The following is a 25,836-nucleotide window of genomic DNA, read 5'->3' as shown; positions in this document are numbered from 1 at the left end:
TTAAATAAGTAAATATAAAATATAAGAGGCCTCACAGCAAGAAGGTCGCTAGTTCGAGTCCCGGCTGGGTCAGTTGGCATTTCTGTGTGTAGTTTCCCCATGTTGGCGTTGGTTTTCTCCCTCATAGTCCAAACATATGTGCTATAGGTGACTAGAATAAACTAAATTGGCCGTAGTGCATGAGTGAATGTGAGTGTATAGTGTTTCCCAGTGCTGGGTTGTGGCTGGAAGGGCATCTGTTGTGTAAAACATATGCTGGATAAGTTGGCGGTTCATTCCGCGGTGGTGACCCCTAATGAATTAAGGGACTGAGCTAAAGAAAAATGTATAATTCATCTATAATATATAATAAAGACGAATATTGCTTTGCAAACAGTATTGTAGGTAAATCATATAAACATTTGCATATGATTCAATAATATTACTCAAATGAATAGAAGTTTATTATAGATGTTTTGTCCAAAAGTAAGTTTATAAGCTTTCTTGCAATTCTGACCTTTTTCTTACAATTCTAAATGTTTCTCTCTTGATTAAAAAACAAGTCAGAAAAGTCAAAACTGCTTACATTATTAACTCACATTTAAATTAAGCCAAGTTTTTAAAAGTCTAAACTGTGTTTGGAATTCTCCTATATTTTAATATAATAACTATATTTTTTATATCTATATAATTGATCTATATTTTTTGAGCAGTGGAAATAAAAATAAAGACAGATAAAAACAAAACAAACATGTTAGCTACTAAAAAGCATTGATGAAGCATAATTTCTGTGTACTCTTCAGGTCTTTGCACACTGAAGTCTGACATTTTCGTGTGTGTTTTTGTATCCGATAAACGAGTCGTGCACAGAAAACTTTCTTCATCATGAAGTGCTCTGTGCTGGATTTTCAGATCAGTATTCTGGATTTTGCTTGTACGGTGGTTTTGAACAGTCAAAACGCCTCTCAAATGCTTTTTACATATGTGAAATACTGGGGGGAAATAAATATATAAGTAAAATAAAATCAAGCCAGATCCAAAATCATATGTCATGACAAACTAAAGTTTCAGAGGATGTGTGTAGATGCCACTGACATAACATGAGGTCAAATGTATTTTTTAATAGGTAAACATTTTAGATTCAGTGTGCAATAACCCTTACACCACTAACTGTTTGCTGTTGGAATCGGACAGTGTTTAGACCTGGAGATATTGACATCTAACTTTAGACACAACTCCTTTTATGATTAATAATTAACAACTCCCACTACATAATAACATTACAATTAAAGTCAGAATTATTAAACCTCCTGAATTTTTTCTCATCAATTTCTGTTTAACGGAGAGCAGATTTTGTTCAGCACATTTCTAAATATAATAGTTTTAATAACTCATCTCTAATAACCGATTTATTTTCTCTTTGTCATGATGACAGTAAATAATATTTGACTAGATATTGTTCAAGACACTAGTATTCAGCTTAAAGTGACATTTAAAGGCTTAACTAGGTTCATTAGGGTAAAGTTAGGGCAAGTCATTGTATAACAGTGGTTTGTTCTGGAGACAATTGAAAATTAAATATTGCTTAAGGGGCTAATAATATTGACCCTAAACTGAATTTTAATAAAATTTTATTCTAGCCGAAATAAAACTAATAAGACTTTCTCCAGAAGAAAAAATATTCCAGGAATTACTGTGAAAATTTCCTTGCTCTGTTAAACATCATTTAGGAAATAGTTTGCATCATTTAATAATTCTGACTTCAAATGTACATTGATGATCCTTCGAGCGAAAGCATACTTGGTGAGCTGCGCCAGCTGGAACTCCACCGAGCGTTTGTTCTCCAGGGCTGCGTTGATCTCCTGTTTGAGTTGCTTTTCTGTTCCCTTCAGCCGCTCTGAATCCATCTTCCAGTTTTTCAGCTCGTTCTGGGACATCATGCGCCTCCCGGACTCCTGCTCCAGCTGCACCCGCAGGTCCTTCACCTGTTAGGTTAGAGAAAAGACATATTTAATCATTTTGTTATCCTGTCAAGCCAATAATTTTGGTCTTAAACAGATTCACACTTGAAGTTGATTGATGTATCGGTTTTGCTGATTAATTATCGGTTAATTTTTACGAACTGCATTTTCAATTATATATTTAGTCAATTTGATATTTATTTTATTTATTAAAAAAACTACTGCAGTATTTTTTAATTTAAAGTGGATCTATTATGCAAAAATTACTTTTATTAAAGGTTTAAACACAGTTGTGCGTCAGCAGTCTGTGAATATAAGCAGCTTCTAATGGTAAAAATATATTAATTCATTTGTTATAATCACACTTGACAGAAACACTTTGATTGACATTCTCCCTTTGTATGATGTCATCAGAGGGCGAAAGCCCCGCCCACTAGTGACCTTCTCTCCCTCATTAGCATAGGACAGTAGTCTTGTTTTTGAATCTGTCACTATGCTGACACACAGGCATATGTAGCTCCGCCCTCTTTTGAAAAGAACACAATCTCATTTGAATTTAAAGCGACAGTCACCAAAACTCCAGAATTATAGGATCAAAGCCTAAAAGGGTCAGTTTCAGAGAGTTATAAAACATTATTTGTGTGGTATTTTGAGCTGAAACTTCACACACACACACACACACACACTCTAGGAACATTAGAGACTTATTTGACATCTTGTAAAAAAAGGTATAAAATCTTTTAAATTGTTTTAATCAGTTCACAAAAGTTAATAATAGAAAAAATTATAAAAAAAGAACGATTAAATTTAGTTTGCATTTCTTTTTCCAAATCCTGTCTTAAATTTACCACATTTATTTTTGTTATGTTTATTTTTTCTTCCAGTATTCATTTAAAAAAATCATAAGTATATAATTGAATAACCCAGTTACTTGCGATGCAGTCCAAACTAGCTATCGATATGGGCACAATCCAATATGGGTCGACCTCTAGTGCTCAGAGTTCCCACTCACCTCGTCCTCCAGCCTCTCCTTCTGCTTCATCAGCTGCTCCATCTTCTGTACGGACTGTTTGAGGTCAAACTCCAGCATTGAGCACTGCTTTTCCACCTCCACCACCCGGCTCTCGGCCCGCATGCGCAGCGTGGTCTCCTCTGACACCTTCTGCTCCACCGCTGGAAAGGGGAGAACATTTTATTCCTTTTTATAGCAGTGAACACATATTTGACATATATATATATATATGAAACATGAATATCTGACAATTCCCGGAGCAAGATCCGGCTCAAATTAAGCACTGCCACGAACAGTTCATTTGCCGTACTTGACATACACGACTTATTATCCTTTGCCTTGCCATCTCCAATGAGGCAAGCAGAGCTCGCAGCACTCAAACTCCCAGATGCCCCTGCTGTATTTGTCCGGTGGGTTTCAAAATGTCTGTTAACATTAGATTTTTTACAAGAGGAAATGCCTTTTGTGCAAGTCAGACAGAGCAGAGCACTTTCGATGTTCCTCCTTATTTTTGCCATTATCACCACTCACGAATGTTTGAATTTACGTGCGCGCGCGGTTACCATAGAAACATACGTTTATTCACAGCGCCGCACACACGCATTATTCGAAACGTCAAGTTTTTATCCTTTTTCCTGCAAAAAATGACAATATTGAGGGAATTATAATTGTATTTCAATAGGAAACTGATTTCTAGGTATCTGACGGTTTGGTCAAAGAGCTTCCCGACCACTGCTATATACAGTACCAAAAGATTGTACTGAATGGGTTTGAGAATTAGCTTGCAATTTTTAATTTTTACTGTTGATCATCAGTTGCAGTGGGGAAAAAACTGTGTGTTTTATGTGTGTGTGTGTGTGTGTGTGTGTGTGTGTGTGTGTGTGTGTGTGTGTGTGTGTGAAAGAGAGAGAGACTTTTGTGCACTTATCTTGATATGTTTGAGAAAATGAAAATAAGCAGCTCAGCTCTCAGAACATAGTAAACACAGTATTATTTCTGCACACACACACTATAATCTGCTGTTTTACTCCACAGAACTCCACATAAAAACCCACAGTTTTGCACAGGTCCATCTAAAGGGTTAATGCTGCCAACTGATGATCAGACAGTAAAATTGACACATTTTACCTCTTCCCAACAGGGAAAACCACCAATAAACAACAATGCACGATTATATGCCTTCACTATTATATTAAGTGATTATAATAAAAGTCAATGGGGCAAAAATAGCCCCCAACATAACGAAAGGGGAGTCAATTTGAACAGTACACGATTATAATAAAAAGAAGAGTTCTGCTTTTCTGTATGAGAGCGGAGAAACAAGGTGCACGCGGAGAAACAAGGTGCTGTAGTGTCTGGACACGTAGCAAGATGGACGTGGCACATTATGCACACACACATACCATGCATAGCAGCTGACTTTGACTCCTCGATAGACTCGTATTTGTCTGTGAGTTGAGCCTTTGTGATGCGGTGCTCCGTTAACTCCTGGTCGAGCCGCTGCTGTAGAGTCTTCAGCTTATAGTTGAGGTCAATTTCCAGACTGTTCTTCTCCTGAGCATACAGAAACACGGGTTTAACAACTGTTACACAGCCTACACACCCCCTTTAGAAACATAGAATGCAATGGCAAAGTAGAGGGTAATCATATAAAATGTATGTTTACTGTATACTGCAGGGCTTAATCTTTCCCTTGTGGACGTTTTTGGGCACAAAGGACTCAAGAGTGAACCCAATTTTGTTAAAATCTTGGGAATCGAATAAAAATGAATCAATCAAATGAAAATTAATAAATAAATAAAAAGTCTTTGATAGAATAAAATCGATCAATTTGCGTATTTTTGATTATTCAATAATTTATTATTATTATTATATACCTCTAAAGGTAGAAAGCTTACTAATAACAACAATAATGATAGTAATAATAATAATATAATAATATTACTATAAGAGTTGTCACCATACCGGATTTCGATACTGTAATTTTAAAAACGTCCATTTCCCGCTAACATTAGAGTGCGTTCTTAAACAGCACCGATTTGCCGTTGTGTTTACATGCTCAACAGAAATGACTGTGATTGGCTGTGAAGGTCATCAGTTCACCGAACTCACCGCTGTTTACTGAGTGTAACCACAGATACAGAGACACTGGAGTGTTTTAAAGCCACGATTCATCAGCTGAACGCTCGTATGTCAGATTATAGACAAACCAGCTGATCGACGCGCCTTTGAAACGCTCCAGAGGTACCTGGTAGCTCATGATGACATAAATAGGGCTGGGTATCGTTCCAAAATTTTCGATACCAATACCGATACCCTAAATTCGATACCGGTTAAGAACGATACTTTTTTCGAAACTTTTATTTTAAGAAATTAACAGATGTTAAATAAATAATGTAAAATTGAACAGTTCATTATTTGTTCACGTTAGTAAATACTTTATTGTGAAGTATTACCGGACTGTGAATGTATGACAGTGCAAACACAAATCCAAATGTTGATATTGTGGAAAATTATTGATGTAATAATAATAATAATAATAATAATAATAATAATAATAATAATAAAAACAGACCTTTTCAAGAATATTACATCTTTCCTGGACATGTTTCCTCTCCATCTCCACTTTAGACAGACTCTGCTTCAAGTTCTTGTTGTCCTCCTGTAGACCCGTGATGCGAACTGCAGAGAAAAACAGAGCACAGATTTAGATCTCGCTGAATTATCATGATATTTGAAAAGGAAATGGGATCAATTCAAATGACTGGGCATGATTTAGAAAGACCATGAATCAAGACACGTTACGTACGGAGTTGAGGGTCCAAACCAAGGTTTATTATAGTAAGCAAACCAAACTTGGTGGTTAGCGCACTGACATATGATGCAGTAGCATGTCAGAGTGTCACGAGTTCGAATCCCGGCTCGAAGAAATTTCCCTATCCTACCCCACTCTCTCTCTCTCTCTCCAACTTCGCTTCCTGTCTCAATACTGTCCTATCGAATAAAGGCAAAAAGGCTAAAAATAAATCTTTAAAAACAACAAAAAAAAACTACAAGTCTAAAACTCTGCAGACTGAAATAAAATGGTAGGGCGGTGCGGTGGCTCAGTGGTTAGCACTGTCGCCTCACAGCAAGAAGGTCACTGGTTCGAGTCCCGGGTGAATTGGTGAATGGAATAAGCTGTATTGGTTATAGTGTAGAAGTGTGACAGTGAGAGTGTATGGATGTTTCCCAGTACTGGGTTGCGGTTGAATGGGCATCTACTGTGTAAAACATATGCTGGATAAGTTGACGGTTCATTCCACTGTGGAGACCCCAGATAAATAAAGGGACTAAGCTGAAGGAAAATGAATGAATGAAATAAATTGTACAAAATTCACAAGAAATGAAAAGCTAAAACTAAGCAAAAAAAATAACTGGAATAAAATAATAATTAGCAAAAATAACGAATAGTTCTATATAAATAACTAAACAGTTAATGGCGCTTTTACAGCTAAAACATCTGTCAAGAGCATGATTAAATACAAAAAAAAAACACCTTTTCTATATAAACACAGAGAATATTTTTCTTTTAATCAAACTCTTTTATTTGCCAAAAATAGCCAACTAAAAATGTTTTACTACATTTACAGCGGCATGATCTTAAATATGAAGAAGATTGCCTGATTTCCTCGTTATTTAAAATTTTACTCACTGTATTTGTACGGGTTTGGCTTCAGTGTCTGTACAAACAATTATTTTATTTTTATTACAATGCGGTTTGCACAAGAGTTAATGCAGGCTGTCCAAACACTAAAGTTAGCTCTGGTTAACTCTGGAAGTGTTCCGTTAACTCGGCTAAACTATTATTACTAAAACTGAAGGCATTGTGCCGAAACGCTTGTGTTTTTAAATCACCCGAAGAATGTAAAAAGAAAAAAGGTATGAAGCAATTACTTGATGAGTGCGAATCATTTCCATTTTGAATAATAAAACTAAAACTAAACATAAACACTGACAAAAACCATGTTCTCAAAATAAAAATTGTAACGATTATAAATCCTCGGTGATCTATAGCTTTCGTCATGAGCAATGGCTGCATTCAAAATGGCATAAATCATTTCAAGTGCACTATGAAAGGAGCGCAGGTGTCAATCTAAAAATTGCAAAAACTGTTGTCAAAAACTGCTTGTGATTGAGTGACGACTTTAAGGTTTTTATTAATCATTCATGTTCATGTGGATGTTGGAACGTTGGAAACAAACGGGGCATAGAGGGGATAACTGCTAATAGAACACAGCCATGAGCTATGCATCCAATTACAGTTCTAAACGAGTAGTTCAAACGCACAAGCTTGCGACACGAATGTTCGTTGGAACGATGGTTACGGGAAACACCAAATCACTGAGATATGTTTGTAACAACAGAACTTGCGGCGATGTTTTTTCAGAAATGCACACCTGGTCGACACCGGGCATGTTTTGTTAACTCTGATAAATTATTACTAAAACTACACATAAAACGAAACAGAAATGTGTTCACTAAACAAAAACAAACAAAACCAATAAGCATACGAACTAAAACTAAACAGAAACGAACAGGAAAATTTAAAATAGTATAATAAAAATGACTTTAACATGCAAAACTATGTATAATTTTATTAATAATAATTTAATAATAATTTATTTATCATCTTTTTATCCTATTGTTTGTTTTATTATTATTATTATTTTCATGCTATTTTATGTATGCATGTTTTTGAGTATAACTGTGATATTTTACCTTATTATTTATATATTTATTTTGTGTATAATTACGTTTTCTTCCCAGTAATGGGTTTCGGCTGGAAGGGCATCCGCTGGGTAAAACATATGCTGGATAAGTTGGCGGTTCATTCCGCTGTGGCGACCCCACATTAGTAAAGGTACTAAGCCGAAAAGAAAATGAATGAATGAATGAATGAATGAATGAATGAATGAATGAATGACGTTTTCCTGATAATTTCTTGTTTGGGGAATTGTATCGATGCGTGATATTCATGGCATGTTGTGTACAGTTAAAGTCTCAATGATTCGCTCTACTGTGAACTTTTATTTCTTTTTCAGATATTTCCCAAATGATGTTGAACAGATTCAGGAATTTTTCACAGTATTTCCTACAATATTTTTTCTTCTGACAAAAGTCTTATTTGTTTTATTTCGGCTAGAATAAAAGCTGTTTTTAATTTTTTAAACCCATTTTATATGATTTTTTATATTTGTTTTTATAGTATTTGTTTTGGATTGTCTCCAGAATAAACCACTGTTATACAACTACTTGCCTAATTACACTAACTTTACCCTAATTAACCTAGTTAATATCACTTTAAGCTGTATAGAAGTGTCTTGAAAAATATCTAGTCTAATATTATTTACTGTCATCATGGCAAAGATAAAATAAATCAGTTATTAGAAATGAGTTATTAAAACTATTATGATTAGAAATGTGTTGAACAAAATAAACAGGTGGGCTAATAGTTCAGGAGGAGCTAATAACTCTGACTTCAACTGTTGAAAACGATAATAATCTTGGTCTGAATCCTGAACATCTCTCACCTTGCAGTTCCCGGATCTCCTCTGAGCCCTGGCTGCAGCTCCGTCTCTCGGTGTCCAGCGTGGTCTGCAGCTGCAGCAGCTCTTTCTCCAGCTGTTGTTTGACACTATCTGCGGCGCGACTCTTCTCCTGCAGCTCCCGGTTCATGCTCTCCAGCTGGCTCACAGACTTGCCCAATTCTGTGTGGCTCTTCCTCAAACGCATCAGTGTGTCCGACTCGGCGCGCAGAAGGTCGTTGGCTTCCCCCAGCTGTGGATGACAACGTTGTGTGTGAGATGTTGTTTGAATGTCATGTGGTACAAAAACATGCCTAAAAAAGAGAACGTTGAGCCAAAAATAAAGATTTACAGTTCATTTACTCGTCCATTGAAGATGTAGGGGACTTTTAAGAAACACTGAAGTCGTAATGAAATCGTTAGTGTGCACTTCATTCTGTGCAATTCATTATTATTATTTTGTAAAAATTCCTTTCCCCTCATAATCTTTTATCAGACACCATAACATTCCCTCCACCTTCAAAACGACTTTTCATTACTTCTAGTCACATGGAATGGCTTTAGGGCGGAGCTATCAGTTCTTCAGGGAAGGCTATCAGTTATTTTGGGGTGGGGCTATCAGTTCTTAAGGGCAGGACTATCAGTTCTTTAGGGTGGGCTATAAGTTATTTTGGGGCGGGGTTTACAGTTTTTAAGGGCGGGGCTATCAGTGCTTTAGGACAGGGCCATAAGCTCTTTATAGGAAGCTATCAGTTATTTTGGGGCGGGGCTTTCATTTCTTAAGGGCAGGACTATCAGTTCTTTAGGGTGAGCTATGAGTTATTTTCAGGCTGTGCCATCATTTCTTAATGGCAGGCTACAAGTTATTTTGGGGCAGGGCTTACAGTTCTTAAGGGCGGGGCTATCAGTGCTTTAGGACAGGGCTATGAGTTTTTTAGGGGAGGCTATCAGTTCTTTAGGGGCAGGGCTATCAGTTCTTTAGGGCAGGCTATAAGTTATTTTGGGGCGGGGATATCAGTTCTTAAGGGCGGGCTATAAGTTATTTTGGGTCGGGGCTACCAGTCCTATTGAGGCAAGGCTATATATTCCTTAGGGAGGGGCTATTAGTTCTTTAAGGTGGGACTATCAGTCCTTTGCGGTGGGATTATCAGTCCTTTGGGGCGGGGCTATCAGTTCTTTTGGGGCGGGCCTATCAGTTCTTTTGGGGCGAGGCTATCAGTCCTTTAGAACAGGGCTATCAGTCTTTTGGGGTGGGGGTATCAGACATTTGGGGTGGGGGTATCAGACATTTGGGGTGGGGGTATCAGACATTTGGGGTGAGGCTATCAGACCTTTAGGCCGGGGCTATCAGTGCTTTAGGTCAGGGCTATCAGTCCTTTAGGTCAGGGCTATCAGTCCTTTATAAGTCTTATGGGAGTGGGGAAATCAGTGATTTTGGGGCAGGGCTATCAATTATTTAGGTCAGGGCTATCAGTCCTTTGGGGCAGGGCACTCAGTCTTGTGGGGTGGGGTTATCAGTTATTTTGGGGCGGGGCAATCAATTATTTAGGGTGGGGCAATCAGGGCATGTCATGTTTCTGCTTTGACTTCATCTATTCATCAATCTTCCTTCATTTTGTTAGCAACACGCTTCTTCCAATTCCCCAAAAACTAATTTCCACCATCACCAACAAGGAATTCTGCAGTGATGTAAACCGGCCAACTGAGATCTTTTCATTATGTGTCATGTACTTCAAGATAATGGAGATGTAACACAGAGGTAAATCACCAACTGCTTATCATATCATAGAGCTACATATTTCAAAGCTGGGATAGAACAACGCCACAGAAGGGACTGGTGTCACTAACATTAGCTTTCTGAATGGGTATTTTTGTATCACTTCAAAATAATATGCCAGATTTTCCATATTGCATGCACACGCCCTGTCAACCTATACTGACATCACTGTAGTTCCTACTGAGCAGGCTTAGATCTCGCTCTGAATTGGAAGCCAAAATGGCATTTCTATAATTAAAATCCTTCCCAGTTCCTGCAGAGCAATGATGCCAAAAAGTGTGTACAGCACTTCCACCAATAGTTCTAGGAAGTGAGATCATGTTCCACTGTTGTAAAAGCTCTCATCAGCATTTTCACTGGCTACACCAAAAAAGGAAAACGTTTAATGTTAAAGATGTAGAAAAAAGAAAAGAAAATTCCCTTTTATGTTGGAAAAATTGAGTTACTGTAAGACTAATGACCAATATATAGACGTGATTTTAAAAAGTTACAATATTTATCCTCTGAGAAGTGTCGACAGGCTTACTTGGTTCTGCAGATGGGCGATCTTGTCATTGTTTTGACTGATTTTCCTCAAGTCTTCCAGCTGCTCCTTCAGCGTTGACACTAGAAAAAAGCAAATTGACCACAAGTATGAAAAAACGAAGCATTTAATATTTTCTTATAACATACTAGCAAAGCACTTAAATGTGTATTATTACAACCTGGATGATATTTGGCTAAATGAATTCATGTTAATGCCATGATTCTGCTTATATTAGCAATTATGGATGATTTTTTTTGTGTCTCCAAGATAAACTTACTATCATTTTTTACTAACTTTTAATGAAACCGTTTTGAATAAAAAACTAATTATAATCAAGTTATCTCCAAAAATACTACTTAAAAACTATTTTTTAAATTTTTTTCATTCATTTCTGCACAATATTTAAGATACACCAATATTACATTAAATATGTCAACACGGTTACAGTAATATTTACTTTAATTTCTCATTTACTTAAAAAAAAATCAATATGACAAAAATTGTTTTTGACACGTCATGTGGTGTTTGCTATGAGCTTAGCATCTTGAGCTAAAGCACAAAATGGTGGAAAATGTCAACTCTGTTGGCGTTTTAAAATGTTTCACAATAATTTAAACAACCATCAGTAACAATTAAATGTTCCCTAAGTATGTTGTATTACTTTACATTAAAGGTCTCATGAAATTAAAATAAAGTTTTCTAGATATTAGCATCAGTATTGTTAGTTTTTAGAATATCAATAAGCTAGTGTGCTCCAAAACAGTGACAAAATTTGGGTTTAGAAAATCTAAAACTGATATAAGCATGTAAAGCTTTTAGTTTGTCATTTCTGGCTAAATGGATCAACGGTTTTATTCACGTCACCTCATACTCAAATCTTCTGACCAATCAAATGCTCTCTAGTGTCTGACATGCCCCGCCCCCTTCCTCTCGTTTGCTTTTCATTTGATGCACTGAAGCTCAACCACTCTCACTGTCAGAGCTGTGAGAAAACAAATAGCTATTGGCTGTTGTTTTTAAAGGGGAGGAGCTACACTATGCCCTGCCCTCTTTTGTGTTTCCGTTAAGGTTATGTCAAACATAGAATAAAAATGCACATTTCAAAGCACTTGACGGGACCTTTAACAATGGATTCTGTTTACTGTATGAACTCTAAACGCAGTAAGCTTACAAACCTATAGTTTGGAAAACCAATAGGATGTCGGTTGCAAAATTATAAAGATATACCTTCGTTTTCCAGATTTCTTCGCTTTTCAGCCTCCTGGTCAGCTTTCCTTTGATATTCAGTTGCTCGGTGCTGGATCATGATCTTGTCTTTCTCCAGTAAAGACATGTTAGCCTCCACACTCTTCCTTAGGTTACTCTGAAACATGTCAGGACGACAGGATGACTAAAAATGTGCCTACTAAAAATAGCCTGTTTTAAAAAGATCTATTGGAGCCTTTAATACAAAGCACAAACCCTCTGCAATTATCAGAGATTCGTGCTTTAGAAATGAAATCATTTCACTCACCTCCTCGTCTAACTCTTTCATTATCTTGTCTAGCTTTGTATTGGACGCCCTGAGGGTGAAACGAATCAAAAGAAGAGATTTCAAAGGCTTGATTTTAATGTGAGACAAAAGAAATTTTAGTTTAGGTTTGGATGTAGGGATGAGGAATTGGAGGAAATGTTGAGGATGGAGAGAATCCTCAACATTAATAATAAATTGTTTGACTTGAGAGGGATTTGGGATGATTGTGGTATTGTGACTAGATAGATATTTGGATTGGGCGCCTGGTTCTGATTGGATGGATGAGATTTTTATTTTGATGAGGGGGGTTGGCTCTGAACAAACAAATGAGGAGTTTGACTGGTTTGAATAGGGTTTTTGGTTCTGAATGAATGGACAAAGCTCAGAACCAATGTTTAATAACATATCTGATTGGTTCTTGGGTAGTATGATTGGTTTGGATAGGGTTTTTGGTTCTGAATGGATGGAAAAACAGGGTTTCTGCAGATATCATAATGTCAAATTTAAGACTTTTTAAGACCTTTTTAAGACCATTAAGTATTAAATTTCAGACCTATATCACAAAATCAATAACACGCATACACATAAAGAGAAATCACCCTGTATAAAAGCCTCACACCTCACAAAACGGACGAGGCTTTTATACTTGATGCGTTCGTGATTGAGATATTCTTTAAAACGACAGGGGGCGGTCAAAAGAAACATGTAAAATCAGACAGATAAATAGAAAAGTAGAAAGTTTCCGGAACTACGTCATATCATTTATATCATTAAAGATTTTTTAAACTAATTGTTTTTTATTATTTTTAAAATTTATTTTAATGAATATAAGGATAACCATTCAAGATTTTTTAAATCAAACTTTGATGCAGCACTTGCTTTTGTTCATATCTCGGACAGTTCTACCTATTAAAGTTAAATATTAATGACAGCAGAACATGGGTTGCTCTACAAATATATTTTTATTTTGGCTAAAATAAAAAAAAAAAAAAAAAAAAAAGTACACTTACAAAAAAACCTGACGCTTTTTATTTTGCCCACTCAACAATTCACACATTACTATCTGGCTAGTTCCTGTCCTCTACTTATAAGCTAAAAAGGCAATAATGGTCCAACATTCCTGACGATTATCACCAATAAAGCCTAGAAATTGTGCATCAATATATTGTAAACTGATGGGTTCATATATTGCTTTGCAGTTATCAAAGACATAATTTGATACTTAATTTTAGTTTGTAACTTGTAAATTGTTTTAAATTAAAAACTGAATTTAAATGATGTCTGTACAGTCATCCCAGTTTCAGACAAAATCTCTTCAAAGTGTTTCATATTAAACTCAAATCAAACGCGGCGGCGCGCAAACTGTTCACTGAAGTCTTAAAGACTTTTGTGAGCTCCGCCAGCTGAAATCATGTCGCACGCACCCAAAGCAAACATCTGCAAACACAGCGATTACGTCACATTCACCTGACGCATGGAGTTCAATAACAGAAAGCTGATTGGCTATTGCATGTTGGTCTCATTTGTAGTTTTAACACTGCAAATTACATTTGGACTAGTGAAATAAAGAACTACAACACCACGAAAACCAAGCAACAACAACAAAAAATTATTTTAAAGGGCATTAGATGTAGCGCTACATGGACATCAGAAAAATAAGAGCTGTGCAAAAATATTTAAGACTAGAACACCAAATTTAAGACTTTTTAAGACCCCGCGGAAACCCTGAAAAAGCTCAGAACCAATGTGTAAATAACGTATCTGGATGGTTCTGGATTGATTAATTGGATGTATGACTGGTTTGTATAAAGTTTGATTACTATTTTTATTTTTGGTTGTGGATGGGTTGATAAAGATGTTTGGTTTTAGATGGATGAGGGATCTGTTTGGTTCTGAACTGATGAATGAAATGTTTGGATCCGGGTGGATGCGCAATGTGTTTGGTTGGTTCTGCATGGATGTATTAGATGCTTTCTAGATTCTGGTTGAAGGATTGGATTAGGTGTTTGAGTTGGAACAGGTTTTTGGTTCTGAATGGACGAAGCTCAGGACCAATGTTTAATAAAGAAAGTATCTGATTGGTTCTGGAGTGATTAATGGGATATACAATTGGTTTGGATGAGGTTAGAATTTTTCGTAGTAGATGGGTTGTTAAAGACGTTCAGTTTTGGATTGGTATGTGATGTGTTAGGTTGGTTCTGCATGGATGGGATAGATGTTTTCTAGATTTTGGGTAAATGAATGGATGAGGTTTCTGGTTTGGAACAGATTTTTGGTTCTGAATGGATCGATGAAGCTCAGGATCAATGTATAATAAAGTTTCTGATTGGTTGAGATCAGATGGGTTGTTACAGATGTACGGTTTTGGATGGATGTGTGATGTGTTTGGTTGGTTCTGCATTGAGCGATGAGATGTTTTATAGATTCTGGATTAATGAATGGATAAGGTGTCTGTTTTGGAACAGGTTTTTGGTTCTGAATGGACGAAGCTCAGGACCAATATATAATAAAGTATCTGATTGGTTCTGGAGTGATGAGTGGGATGTACGATTGGTTTGGATGAGGTTTGATCTATTTATTTTTTTTTGGTATCAGATGGATTGTTAAAGACGATCAGTTTTGGATGGATGTGTGATGGGTTTGGTTGGTTCTGCATGGATGGGATAGATGTTTTTTAGATTTTGGGTGAATGAATGGATGAGGTTTCTGGTTTGGAACAGATTTTTGGTTCTGAATGGATCAACAAAGCTCAGGATCAGTGTGTACATAAAGAATCTGATTGGTTGAGATCAGATGGGTTGTTACAGATGTTTGGTTTTAGATGGATGAGGGACCTGTTTGTTTCTGAACTGATGAACAAAATGTTTGGTTCTGGATAGATGTGTGATGTGTTTGAATGGCTCTGCCTGGGTGAATCAATGGAAGAGATGTCTGGTTTGAAACAGTCTATTGGTTCTGAATAGATGAAAGAGATCTTCGATTGGTTCGGAAAGGGTTTTGGATAGTTTTTGGTTGTAGAAAGACGGGTATGGTGGGTTCTAGGAGAAGAATGAATTAGAGGTTTGATTGGTTTGGATCAGGTGTTTAATTCTGGAAATAAAAGTGATTTGATTTGTTGTGAATTGATGGATGAGATGTTTAATTGGTTGTGGGTGGATAGAAGAGTTGTTTGATTGTGCAACGATGCATGAGGTGTTTGGCTTTGAGTGAATCGATTGATGAGGGGATTTGGTTTGCGTACAGAGTTTGGTTTTGGATGGATGGGTGACTGAACAGGATGATTGGTTCTAAATAGAAAAAGTGTTTTATTGGCTCTGGACGAATGGATAGATGAAGTGTTTAATAGATTCGGATAGGAAAGTGAGCTCTTTGGTTTGATCTGCATGGATGGATGAGATGTTTCATAGGCTCTGAGCCAATTGATGAATGGGGTGTCTGGTTTAGAAATTGTTTTTGGTTCTGAATAGGTGAGGTGTTTGACTCAGAATAGATGCTGAGACGTTTGATAGGTTTGAACATTGCTTTGGTTCTGGGTGGACGGGTGATGTGTTGATTGGTTCTGGATGAATGAATAGAAATGTAGTTTTGGATCTGGTGGATGAGGAGATAAATTGGATGTGTCTGGGTGGAACTGAATGGCTGTGTGGTTTTGATTAGTTGTTTGACTGCTTTAAATGGACAGAATGGATGGTTGGATAAATAGAGATATAAACACCTGCACTTCTGCTCCATCTCATCTCTCAGCTGCATCTCACTGTGAACTTGTTCTTCTAGCTGATATATCCTCTTCTGAAGATTCTCCAACTGAGAGATCAGAGAAACACAATCAGTCATTTGTAAAGTTTAAGAGACAGGATTACCATTATAATATTATAAAGCATTTTAATTGTAAGCCTTTGTTTGGAGGTTCTTACATGACTCTTATCTTCTTTTGTCGAGCTGCGTTTGTCACTTGTCTTCATAGTCGATTCCCGAGAAAACCTGTCAGAGAATCAATCATGGGTTCATTGTTTTCTCATGTTCACCAGTCTCATACAAACATCTGAACGCCAGTCTGTTGACAGTACTCACAGGTTATTGCTGTAGTAGGTGAAGCCTACAAATGGAAGCTGGTTGCCTACAAATGCTTTGGGAATGGGGAAGGTTTCCTCCTCCCCTCGATCCTCCTCAATGTCGTCAAAGTTGCTGGTGTCAGTGTCACTGCTTAACTCTGGCACAACCGGGGCAGCCGCTACATGCAACAACAGATAAGCAAAATTAATGACAACAAATAAAAAGCTATAAGCACAAGCACACACACTCTTCTGGAGAAAGTCTTATTTGTTTTATTTGTGCTAGAATGAAAGCAGTTCTTCATTTTTGAAACCCATTTTAAGGTGAATATTATTAACCTCCTTAAGCAGTTTTTTTTTCCATTGTCTGTGAATCAGAAACCTGTGGTCCGACCTAATACCGAAAAAAAACCTCAGGTATAATCTACAAACTTTTTAGAAATTTGGTTTGTTTGAATCTGTGAAACTAGTTGGTTTGCAAAAGTAATCTGGGTTCATATTACAAATCACAAATCTGAATCTTCTATCTCGAGTGTGCAACACGCAATGGAATCTACTGCCCAATTCTTCACTATTTCTCCTGACAATGGTAGCGCTCATTTTTATGAATTTGCTAGTGTTCCCAGTTGGATTTCTGCAGTATTGTTGCTGGAGTATTCTGGGTAATTGCAAGAAAACCCAAATTGAAAGAGCTCACCTCCAAACTTTAAAATGAACAAATAAAATGAGTGAATCAATTAATGAATCTAAGAATCAAACAATTAATCAAACAATTAATCAATGAATCAAAGAATAATAAATCAAAGAATCAATCAATCAAAAAATCTTATCTGTTAAAGAATTAAAGAATGAATGAATCAAAGAATGACTCAAAGAATCAATTAAAGAGTCAATGAATTAATAAATCAATCAATCAAGAAATCAAAGACTCAAAGAATCAATCAAAGAGTCAATTATTGAATAAATGAATCAATCAATAAAAAAAACTATAAAAAAAATAAATGCATCAAAGAATGACACAAATAATCAATTAAAGAGTCAATGAATTAATGAATCAATCAATCAAGCAATCAAAGACTCGAAGAATCAATCAAAGAGTCAATTATTGAATAAATGAATCAATCAATCAATAAAAAAAAAAAATCAATAAAAAAATTAATGTATCAAAGAATGACACAAAGAATCAACCAAGAATCAAGAATGAATGAATAATTGAATGAATCAATCAATCGATCAATCACAAAACTCAAAGAATAACTCTATAAAAAAATTAATAAATCACAGAATGAATGAATCAACGAGTCAATTAATGAATCGAAGAATGAATTGATGAATCAATGAATGAACCAATCAATCAATCAATCAACTATTCAATTTATTTATATAATTTTGGTGTATTGTGTTTATACTGTATTTATAGTAGAATACACAGCAGTGGAGACTTTACCAGAACATAATAAATAAATAATGAAATAAAAAATATATTGATTTCATTAATTTTTCCTAATTTAAAATATCTGAAGTCATAACAAAATGGTCATAACAGAATAGATCTGGAGGTTCAGAAACTCAGCTCACTCTCTCTGATGTTCTCCCATGTCCACTGGTCATTCTTAAAAAAACCATGCCGCTTGATTTCATCGACTCCATTGCGTCCTAACCGCACCTCCCTACAAATAAAAAAAGAGATCAGATTAACACAATGCATTTGGAGTTAGCAAAGTGGTTAGCAAAGACCTAATTTAAGATCTGCAATTATTAATGTTTTTTCGGTTTCATATTCCCACAAGGCAATGACAATGAACCACTGTAGGGTATATGATGAGTATTATAATAGGCACTACACATTTGTCATGTAGCCTGATAAAATGATAAAACCCGTTTTTCCAAAGTAAGAGTGACGAACTGAACATTTACACAATGGAAAGGGTCAAGAAGAAACAAACCTTACTTACAATCAAAACACAGAATTATATTGCAATACCCAGAAAAGAAATTAACCTGCTTAAAAGTGTAGAATATCAAACATTTCACTGAAAATACATTAATGGCTGTGTCTACACAAGGTGTGACCGCTCTACACACATAAAAACATTAAATCATGAGTGTGTTGAATCCATTTGTTGGGAATAGTGCAAACACGCAAATATACGCCAGGATTAGTTTAAAGGGGATAGGGATTTGTGTAGCTTTTTACTTCAGTCAACTGTATTTTAACTTCAATTCTTCAAAGTTCTGTTTTGCGAAGATAAAACCAAAGAATCAAATATTTTATATCATCATAATTAAAATAAATTATGAAACTTATGTTGTATAGTCATAGTGTGAATTTGCCTGGGCATTAACATGAATCAATCAATCAATTAATTTAAAAAAAAAAAAAATCAATCAAAGAATGATTGAATGAATCATTGAATGAATCAAAGACTCAATCAAAGAACGAATTAATCAAAGAATCATCCGATCAAAAAAAATAATAATTAAAGAATCAAATGAATCATCAATCAATCAAACAATTAATCAAAGAGTCAATCAACCAAAGAATGACTGAATCAATCAACGAATGATCTATTCAATTGCTTAATAAATTAATAAATTAATGAATCTAAGAATCAAACAATTAATCAAAGAATTAACCAATGAATCAAAGAATAATAAATCAAAGAATCAATCAATCAAAAAATCTTATCTGTTAAAGAATTAATCGAAGAATAAATGAATCAAAGAATGACTCAAAGAATCAATTAAAGAGTAAATGAATTAATGAATCAATCAATCAGTCAATCAAAGACTCAAAGAATCAATCAAAGAGTCAATTATTGAATAAATGAATCAATCAATCAAAAAAAATCTATCAAAAAATAAATGTATCAAAGAATTACACAAAGAATCAACCAAGAATCAAGAATGAATGAATGAATCAATCAATCAATCACAAAACTCAAAGAATAATTCTATTAAAAAATGTATGAATCACAGAATGAATGAATCAGAGTCAATTAATGAATCGAAGAATGAATTAATGAATCAATGAATGAACCAATTAATTAATCAACTATTTAATTTATTAATCAACAAATTAATCAATGAATCAAAAAACAATTAAAGAATCAATCAATCAATGAATGATTCAAAGAATGAATGAACCAATGAATGAATCAACTAATCAATGAATGAATCAAAGAGTCAATCAATCAATCAAAAAGTCAACCAATCAAAAAAAATCAATAAGTCAAAGAATCAATCAGTCAAAGAAGGAATAAATGAATCAAAGAATGAATCAGTCAATCAGTCAATCAATCAATCAATCAATCAATCAATCAATCAATCAATATGTAAATCAATCAATCAATAAAAGGATGAATGAATCAATCAATTAAAGACTCAATCAATCAAAAATCAATAAGTCAAAGAAACAATCAGTCAAAGAATGAACGAATGAATCAAAGAATGAATCAAAGAGTCAATCAATCATTCAAAGAGTCAATCAGTCAAAGAATCAAACAATTAATGAATTAATGAGTCAATCAATTAAAGATTCAATCAATCAGTCAAAGAATCAATCAATCAATCATTCAAAGATTAAATTAATCAGTCAAAGAATCAGTCAAAGATTCAATCAATCAGTCAACGAATCAATCAATCAATCAATGATTAAATCAATCAGTTCAAGAATTAATCAGTCAAAGAATGAATCAACCAATAAATCAATCAATCAACCAATGATTTTCACATCTCTAGATGTAGCTTGGTTCTCTCCTATTATAATGTTCTACTGCATTTTTCATAGCAAGCCAGACATAAATATTGTTCAAATGTGTGTGATCAGACTACACTCTGAGGTTTTAATACTTCGGATGCTTGTTTACATTAAGGTCAATACGTACTTCTTCAAAGCTCTTTTCAGAGGTACATATACGATTCCTTTGCAGTGGAACAGTTATTTGAACACAAACCTGTCGGTGAGGAAAGCACAGATGAGGCTCTTTGCGTCCTTCGAGATGTCGCTGTCTTCAGGGAAGGTCAAGGCATTCTTGTGATTCATGATCTTGCTGTACGTTCCCACCAAAGAGTCAGCATAGAACGGCGTGTCACCTGAGGATACATGCAACACACACACACACACACGCTCAATTCTTCTCAATGCCTCCTCTATCTCTCGCTCCCTGATCTCTCCATCTGTAGGAAAGCCTTGCATTCTTAGCAGTTTGTCTTCTTCCTTTTCTCCTTTTTATTTTTTACTCATTTAAACTGGAGCCAATATGCAGTCACATCTCCTTCTTGTAGGGATTTAGGACAGTAAATGTAGATTTAACTTTTATGATTATTTACAACAGCAACATTCTGACCTCAACAGTTGCGCTCTGAAATGTAACGAGACACTTCCTGTCACAAAATAAGGATAAACGACATCTGCTTGACACTATCCTCTGCACCTTCTGAGTCAGAGAAGGACCACAGACGCACACATCGCGAAATGCAGAGGTTTTTTCCATACGGCGTGCGCTATTAAATTTCATTAAAACAACACTCTACCAGCTAATTTTTGTTTAAATATTTCCCAAACGATGTTTAACAGATTCAGGAAATTTCCACAGTATTTCCTATAATATTTTTTCTTCTGGAGAAAGTCTTATTTGTTTTATTTCAGCTAGAATAAAAGCAGTTCTTAATTTTTTAAACACCATTTTAAGGTCAATATTATTAGCAATATTAAGCAATATTTATTTTCCTATTATCTCCAGAACAAACCACTGTTACACAATGACTTGCCTAATTACCCGAACTAATCACATTCAAAAAAAGTATGCCTTCACTAACATGCATTTTATTTCAAAATGTAAGCTTCAGCCCTAGTTTAACCTGTTTATGAAGATTAATTGTGATTTTAGAACAAAAAGGATAAAACTCACCGACAAGCATCTCATACAGAAAGACCCCGACAGACCACCAGTCACACTCGCGGCCATAATAACCGTCTCCTCCCTGAGACTTTAGTACCTCTGGGGAAATATAATCTGGAGTTCCTACTGCCGTGTCACATCGTACCATCCCGTCCTGACAAACAACAGAGCAGACCAGAGTCGAAAGCAGAAATGGCTAAATCTGACTTCAGTACTTCGCAGAAAATATTCAGGTCTGATTGCTTGATTAATAATGGACACTTTTAGGGATGCACCGCTACCCTTTTTTTGGCAACCGATTCAATCCCGAGTATCGACAGATACAGATCCGATCCCGATACTGTGCAGTTTATTTATTTATTTTTTAAACATAATGCAGTTCCTATAGTTCTGGTGATAAACTCAAATAATATATCCTCTTTACTAAAAATAACAGACCTATAGGCCTACTGTATGGCAGACGGCACAGTCTCGCTAAAAACATGACGCTTGCTGTAAACTAGGCTCCATTATTTGAGCATTCGTTATGACATTGATCTGTTGTACTCCAGCTTGTGTTTCCTTTTATTAATATTAAGATTTTTCTTTGAAATCTCTAATAGGCTACCACTATTGACCCTAATCAAAACACAAACTGGTCTGTTAAATAAAATATTAATATAAATAAAATGACAGTGAAATATTCAGAGTAGCCTATATTAGGCTAAATCATTTCTCTGTTAATGACAATTCATATTGCGTCCGTCCGTTTCACATTTATTAATTTGATCAACTGCTCTGACCACAATGAGCCAGGGCAGGCTTTACAAACTATTCGCAGCACTGAAAGTATTCCCCTCGGAAGAATAAACTAGTGGCGCACATCGCGTCTGGCAGCCGGTGTGTGAATGAAGCGCTTGATGCATCACTAGCCGCATTTCCACTATCGGGTCAGTGCGAGCCAGGGCTTTAATCGGGCCAGGCCGGGCCAATAGCCCGGGAGGTTGAGAAATGAGGCCGAAATCATGTCGCGTTTCCACTGTCGGGCTAGTTGCTCGCAGCGCGTCACGCAAACACCGCCCCCAGAACGTCCCCCGAATCAAACGTCACACAACCCGTCACACAACCCACCCACTTCAGCGGGAACAAAAAACTCAAATTATAACCACAAACACAACCTGGCATCACTACGAGAGCTGGAAGATGGAGAACACCGAAGCGATTGCTTTTTTACTGTTTGTGGTCTGTTGGTGTAAGGCCAGACAGCGATCCCTGGATAAGGACATTCGAGTTCGGCGGCATTTACACAGATTTTGGCTGCAAGGCGCAAAAGAGCAGATAACGTCCTCATTTCTGCAAACGCCGTCTATTTGCCTCTGAACATTTTCCTCGGCCCAAATGTTCAGAAGAGCCCTGGTGTCCTCAACTGACCAGTACTGTCTGCTATCCATTTTTTCTTCTTAATGAGTTGATCTTAGCGCGATAGCAAAACAAATGTAAGGGAAGAAAGCATCTTGTCTCCTCTTTACCTGACAGGAAAACTCCGCCTTTGTACGTAACCCCGCCCCGAAGCCCCAGTTGGCCCTCCTTGGCCCAAGGTATTCGGCGGGCCGAAAAAGGCCGGACGCTGGCCCCAAGGAAGCCCCGCTTTGGCCCGATTACGCCCCGGAAGTGATAGTGGAAACGCGACTGGCCTTGGCTCGCCCTGGCTCGCTCGCTTTAGGCGCGATAGTGGAAACGCGGCTACTGAGACACAGTGCGCAGCCCTCCAGTATATGCGGACACTTCCTAAACTGAGCAGCACAAAGGGAAGAAATGAGTGCGTTGAGGATCTGTCCAATGTATTATTGAGCCTTATCTAATTTCACATTTCAGGTAGGCCTACCTTGTGTGTGAAGAGCAGGTAATAACCCTCTCTACTAGAGTGTTGCGAATGCGATCTGCCGATCTAACAGACACAGCGCAACATGATTTAGAAACGATGATGAACTCTTGTTGCAGGTCAAAATGAACCCATTTAATGCAAAACTAAATGCATTTATATTAAAAGGAACAATTAGTCTTGGAGAAAGTTTCTCGAGTTGTCATGAACGCAGTTTGAATGGAGAATGATCGACGGGTGCAGCGGAGGGAAGCGCTGAATTGAACATGAATTTAAGCACTTGAATATTCATCTGTGCTTCACATTAATCTTTAGAATGGCTTTAGATCATTTGGGATATAGCAGGCATACATGACTACTTTCTAGTGCCTTATAATAGGCTACCTTCATGGCTTTTGTTGGCTTATAAATTACACAATATAGTGCATGTGCAAGATCGGATTTGGATCGGTACCGATACCCAATCCAGCAAAAATATGCACTATCGAACCGATATCAGACCCAAGTATCGGGATCGGTGCATCCCCAGACCCTTTTCACATTTGCAGGTGGTCATAGTTGGGTAAATTTAGAGCGCAGTGAATGGGAGAGTACAACGAATCACAAATAAACAGGACATTCACAAACACAATTGAAAACAGGATAGCCACATGTAAAATCTGCAGGTGCTTGTTTTCCAAGACGTTTCATGCATAATTTTACATTTTCAAGGTTTTTTTTTTCAGTATCTTGTATTGTATGTCATAACACAGCTTTCTTAAAGGCACAGCTCACCTAAAAATGAAAATTCTGTCATCGTTTACTCACCCTCCAAACCAGTTAAGAGTTTCTTTCTTCTGCTGAATACAAATGAAGACATACTTATACTTACTAATACTTACATGATGCTGGAAATTGACTAATTAAGTTTCTGATTCACTGATTCTATGATTTATTGATTCTTTGATTTATTGGTTGATTGATTAGGTGATTCACTCATTGATTCTTTGACTGATAGATTTTTTGATTCATAGGTTTTTTGGTTCACTGGTAGATGTTGATTCGTTGGTTGGTTGATTGGTTGGTTCATTGACTGATTCTTTGACTAATAATTTTTTTGATTGATTGATTGATTGAATCATTCACTGATTTTATGACCGATTTTTTGATTTATTGGTTTTGATTCATTGATTATTTGATTCATTGAGTCTTTGACTGATTGACTCATTCGTTGATTTGTTAGTTGGTTGATTGGTTGGTTCATTCATTTATTGATTCTTTGATTGTTGTTTTGATTTATTGCTTCTTTGGCTGATTGGTTGGTTGATTTATTGATTGATTGGTTGATTGATTCATTGATTCTTTGACTGATCGATTTTGATTCATAGATTTTTTTTGATAGATTTTTTTGATTGATTGTTTGATTCATTCATTCATTGATTAATTGATTCATTCATTCTTTAACTGATTGATTTTTTTGATTCTTTGATTCATTGATTGATTGGTTGATTCTTTCATTCATTATCTGACTGATTGATTTTTTAATTCATTGACTCTGATTCATTGATTGTTTCATTAATTCATTCATCCATTCTTTGATTTACAAATTTTTTATTCATTGGTTCCTTGATTCATTCACTAATTCATTCATTCATTCATTCTCTGACTGATTTATTTTTTGATTAATTGGTTGGTTGATTCATTCATTCATTCAGTCTCTGCCTGATTTTTTGATTCATTGATTGTTTGATTCATTAGTTCCTTCATTGATTGGTTGATTGACTGATTCACTCAAACGCTGCTTATTTCCAACGTCCTTCAGAACATCTTGTTTTGTGTTCAACAGAAGAATGAAATCCACAAAATTTAGAACCACTCGTCAGAGTAAACGCTGTGTAAATTTTTATTTTTAGGTGAACTGCCCCCCAGAGATCAACTAAATGTGTAGTATTGCACGTGTCCAGTACCTTGTTCATTTTCATACAGGTCCCAAAGTCTGCCAGCTTCAAGTGGCCGGACTTGTCTAACAACATGTTGTCAGGCTTTACGTCCCTGAGAAAAAATAAAAACACACACACACACACACATTTCTAAACTGAAACCACATTTCAGCAAATAAACAACAGATTGTGTAAAGTCTGAAAGAGACCTGTGAATGAAGCCCATGGAGTGAATGCCGTCCAGTGCCAGCACAACCTCTGCAGTGTAGAAACGTGCCCACTTTTCTGGCACATCATAGTTGCTCATGAGGTTGACCAGGTCTCCACCGGGCATATACTCCATCACCATGTAGAGGTAGCGGTTGTCTTGGAATGCATAAAACAGCTGGAAGACAAAAATAAAATGAATCTTTATCATACTCAAAAATTGTGCAGCACGATACTGTGAAAATACTGCTGTTGAGCAGATTAATGAATTCTGATTCAGACTAAAAAACTGTGTCAAGGTGCGAACAGAAAACAATGCATGCATTCGTATATTTCAACGTCATGCCTCATTCATATATGAAAAAATACATACACCGTGTTGTTTATGTCGCTAGATATGGAGAGAGATTAGACTCAATAATAATTCACGCAAAAGACACGATGTACACATGCGTAGCCAAATTCACGTACGTAAAATATTTATTTATACTTACAAAAAAAATTCACATGCACAAAATACAAATACATTTTCATAAAATACGTTTCACAAATGCAAAA

General features: G+C 36.1%; 1 protein-coding gene across 2 annotated transcripts in view; it reads right to left on the bottom strand.

The window, feature by feature from the left end:
- rock1 (Rho-associated, coiled-coil containing protein kinase 1) overlaps positions 1-25,836 on the bottom strand; it is a 95,912-nt gene that overhangs the window by 28,785 nt on the left and 41,291 nt on the right. For both annotated transcript variants that reach the window (XM_056470842.1, XM_056470835.1), the window contains exons 5-20: positions 25,281-25,456; positions 25,099-25,183; positions 21,301-21,445; positions 20,344-20,482; positions 17,966-18,057; positions 16,407-16,566; positions 16,250-16,316; positions 16,051-16,139; positions 12,336-12,384; positions 12,050-12,185; positions 10,823-10,902; positions 8,526-8,772; positions 5,528-5,634; positions 4,356-4,506; positions 2,953-3,113; positions 1,780-1,964 (exon numbers count right to left, since the gene is read on the bottom strand). In XM_056470842.1, the coding sequence (XP_056326817.1) occupies positions 1,780-1,964; positions 2,953-3,113; positions 4,356-4,506; positions 5,528-5,634; positions 8,526-8,772; positions 10,823-10,902; positions 12,050-12,185; positions 12,336-12,384; positions 16,051-16,139; positions 16,250-16,316; positions 16,407-16,566; positions 17,966-18,057; positions 20,344-20,482; positions 21,301-21,445; positions 25,099-25,183; positions 25,281-25,456 (2,069 nt within the window). The remainder of the gene's footprint in view (positions 1-1,779; positions 1,965-2,952; positions 3,114-4,355; positions 4,507-5,527; positions 5,635-8,525; positions 8,773-10,822; positions 10,903-12,049; positions 12,186-12,335; positions 12,385-16,050; positions 16,140-16,249; positions 16,317-16,406; positions 16,567-17,965; positions 18,058-20,343; positions 20,483-21,300; positions 21,446-25,098; positions 25,184-25,280; positions 25,457-25,836) is intronic.

This window comes from Danio aesculapii, chromosome 2 (genome assembly GCF_903798145.1).
Source record: "Danio aesculapii chromosome 2, fDanAes4.1, whole genome shotgun sequence".
Lineage (NCBI taxonomy): Eukaryota > Metazoa > Chordata > Actinopteri > Cypriniformes > Danionidae > Danio > Danio aesculapii.
Note: the sequence above shows the minus strand (reverse complement) of the source record. Positions and strands in the feature narration are given on the sequence as shown.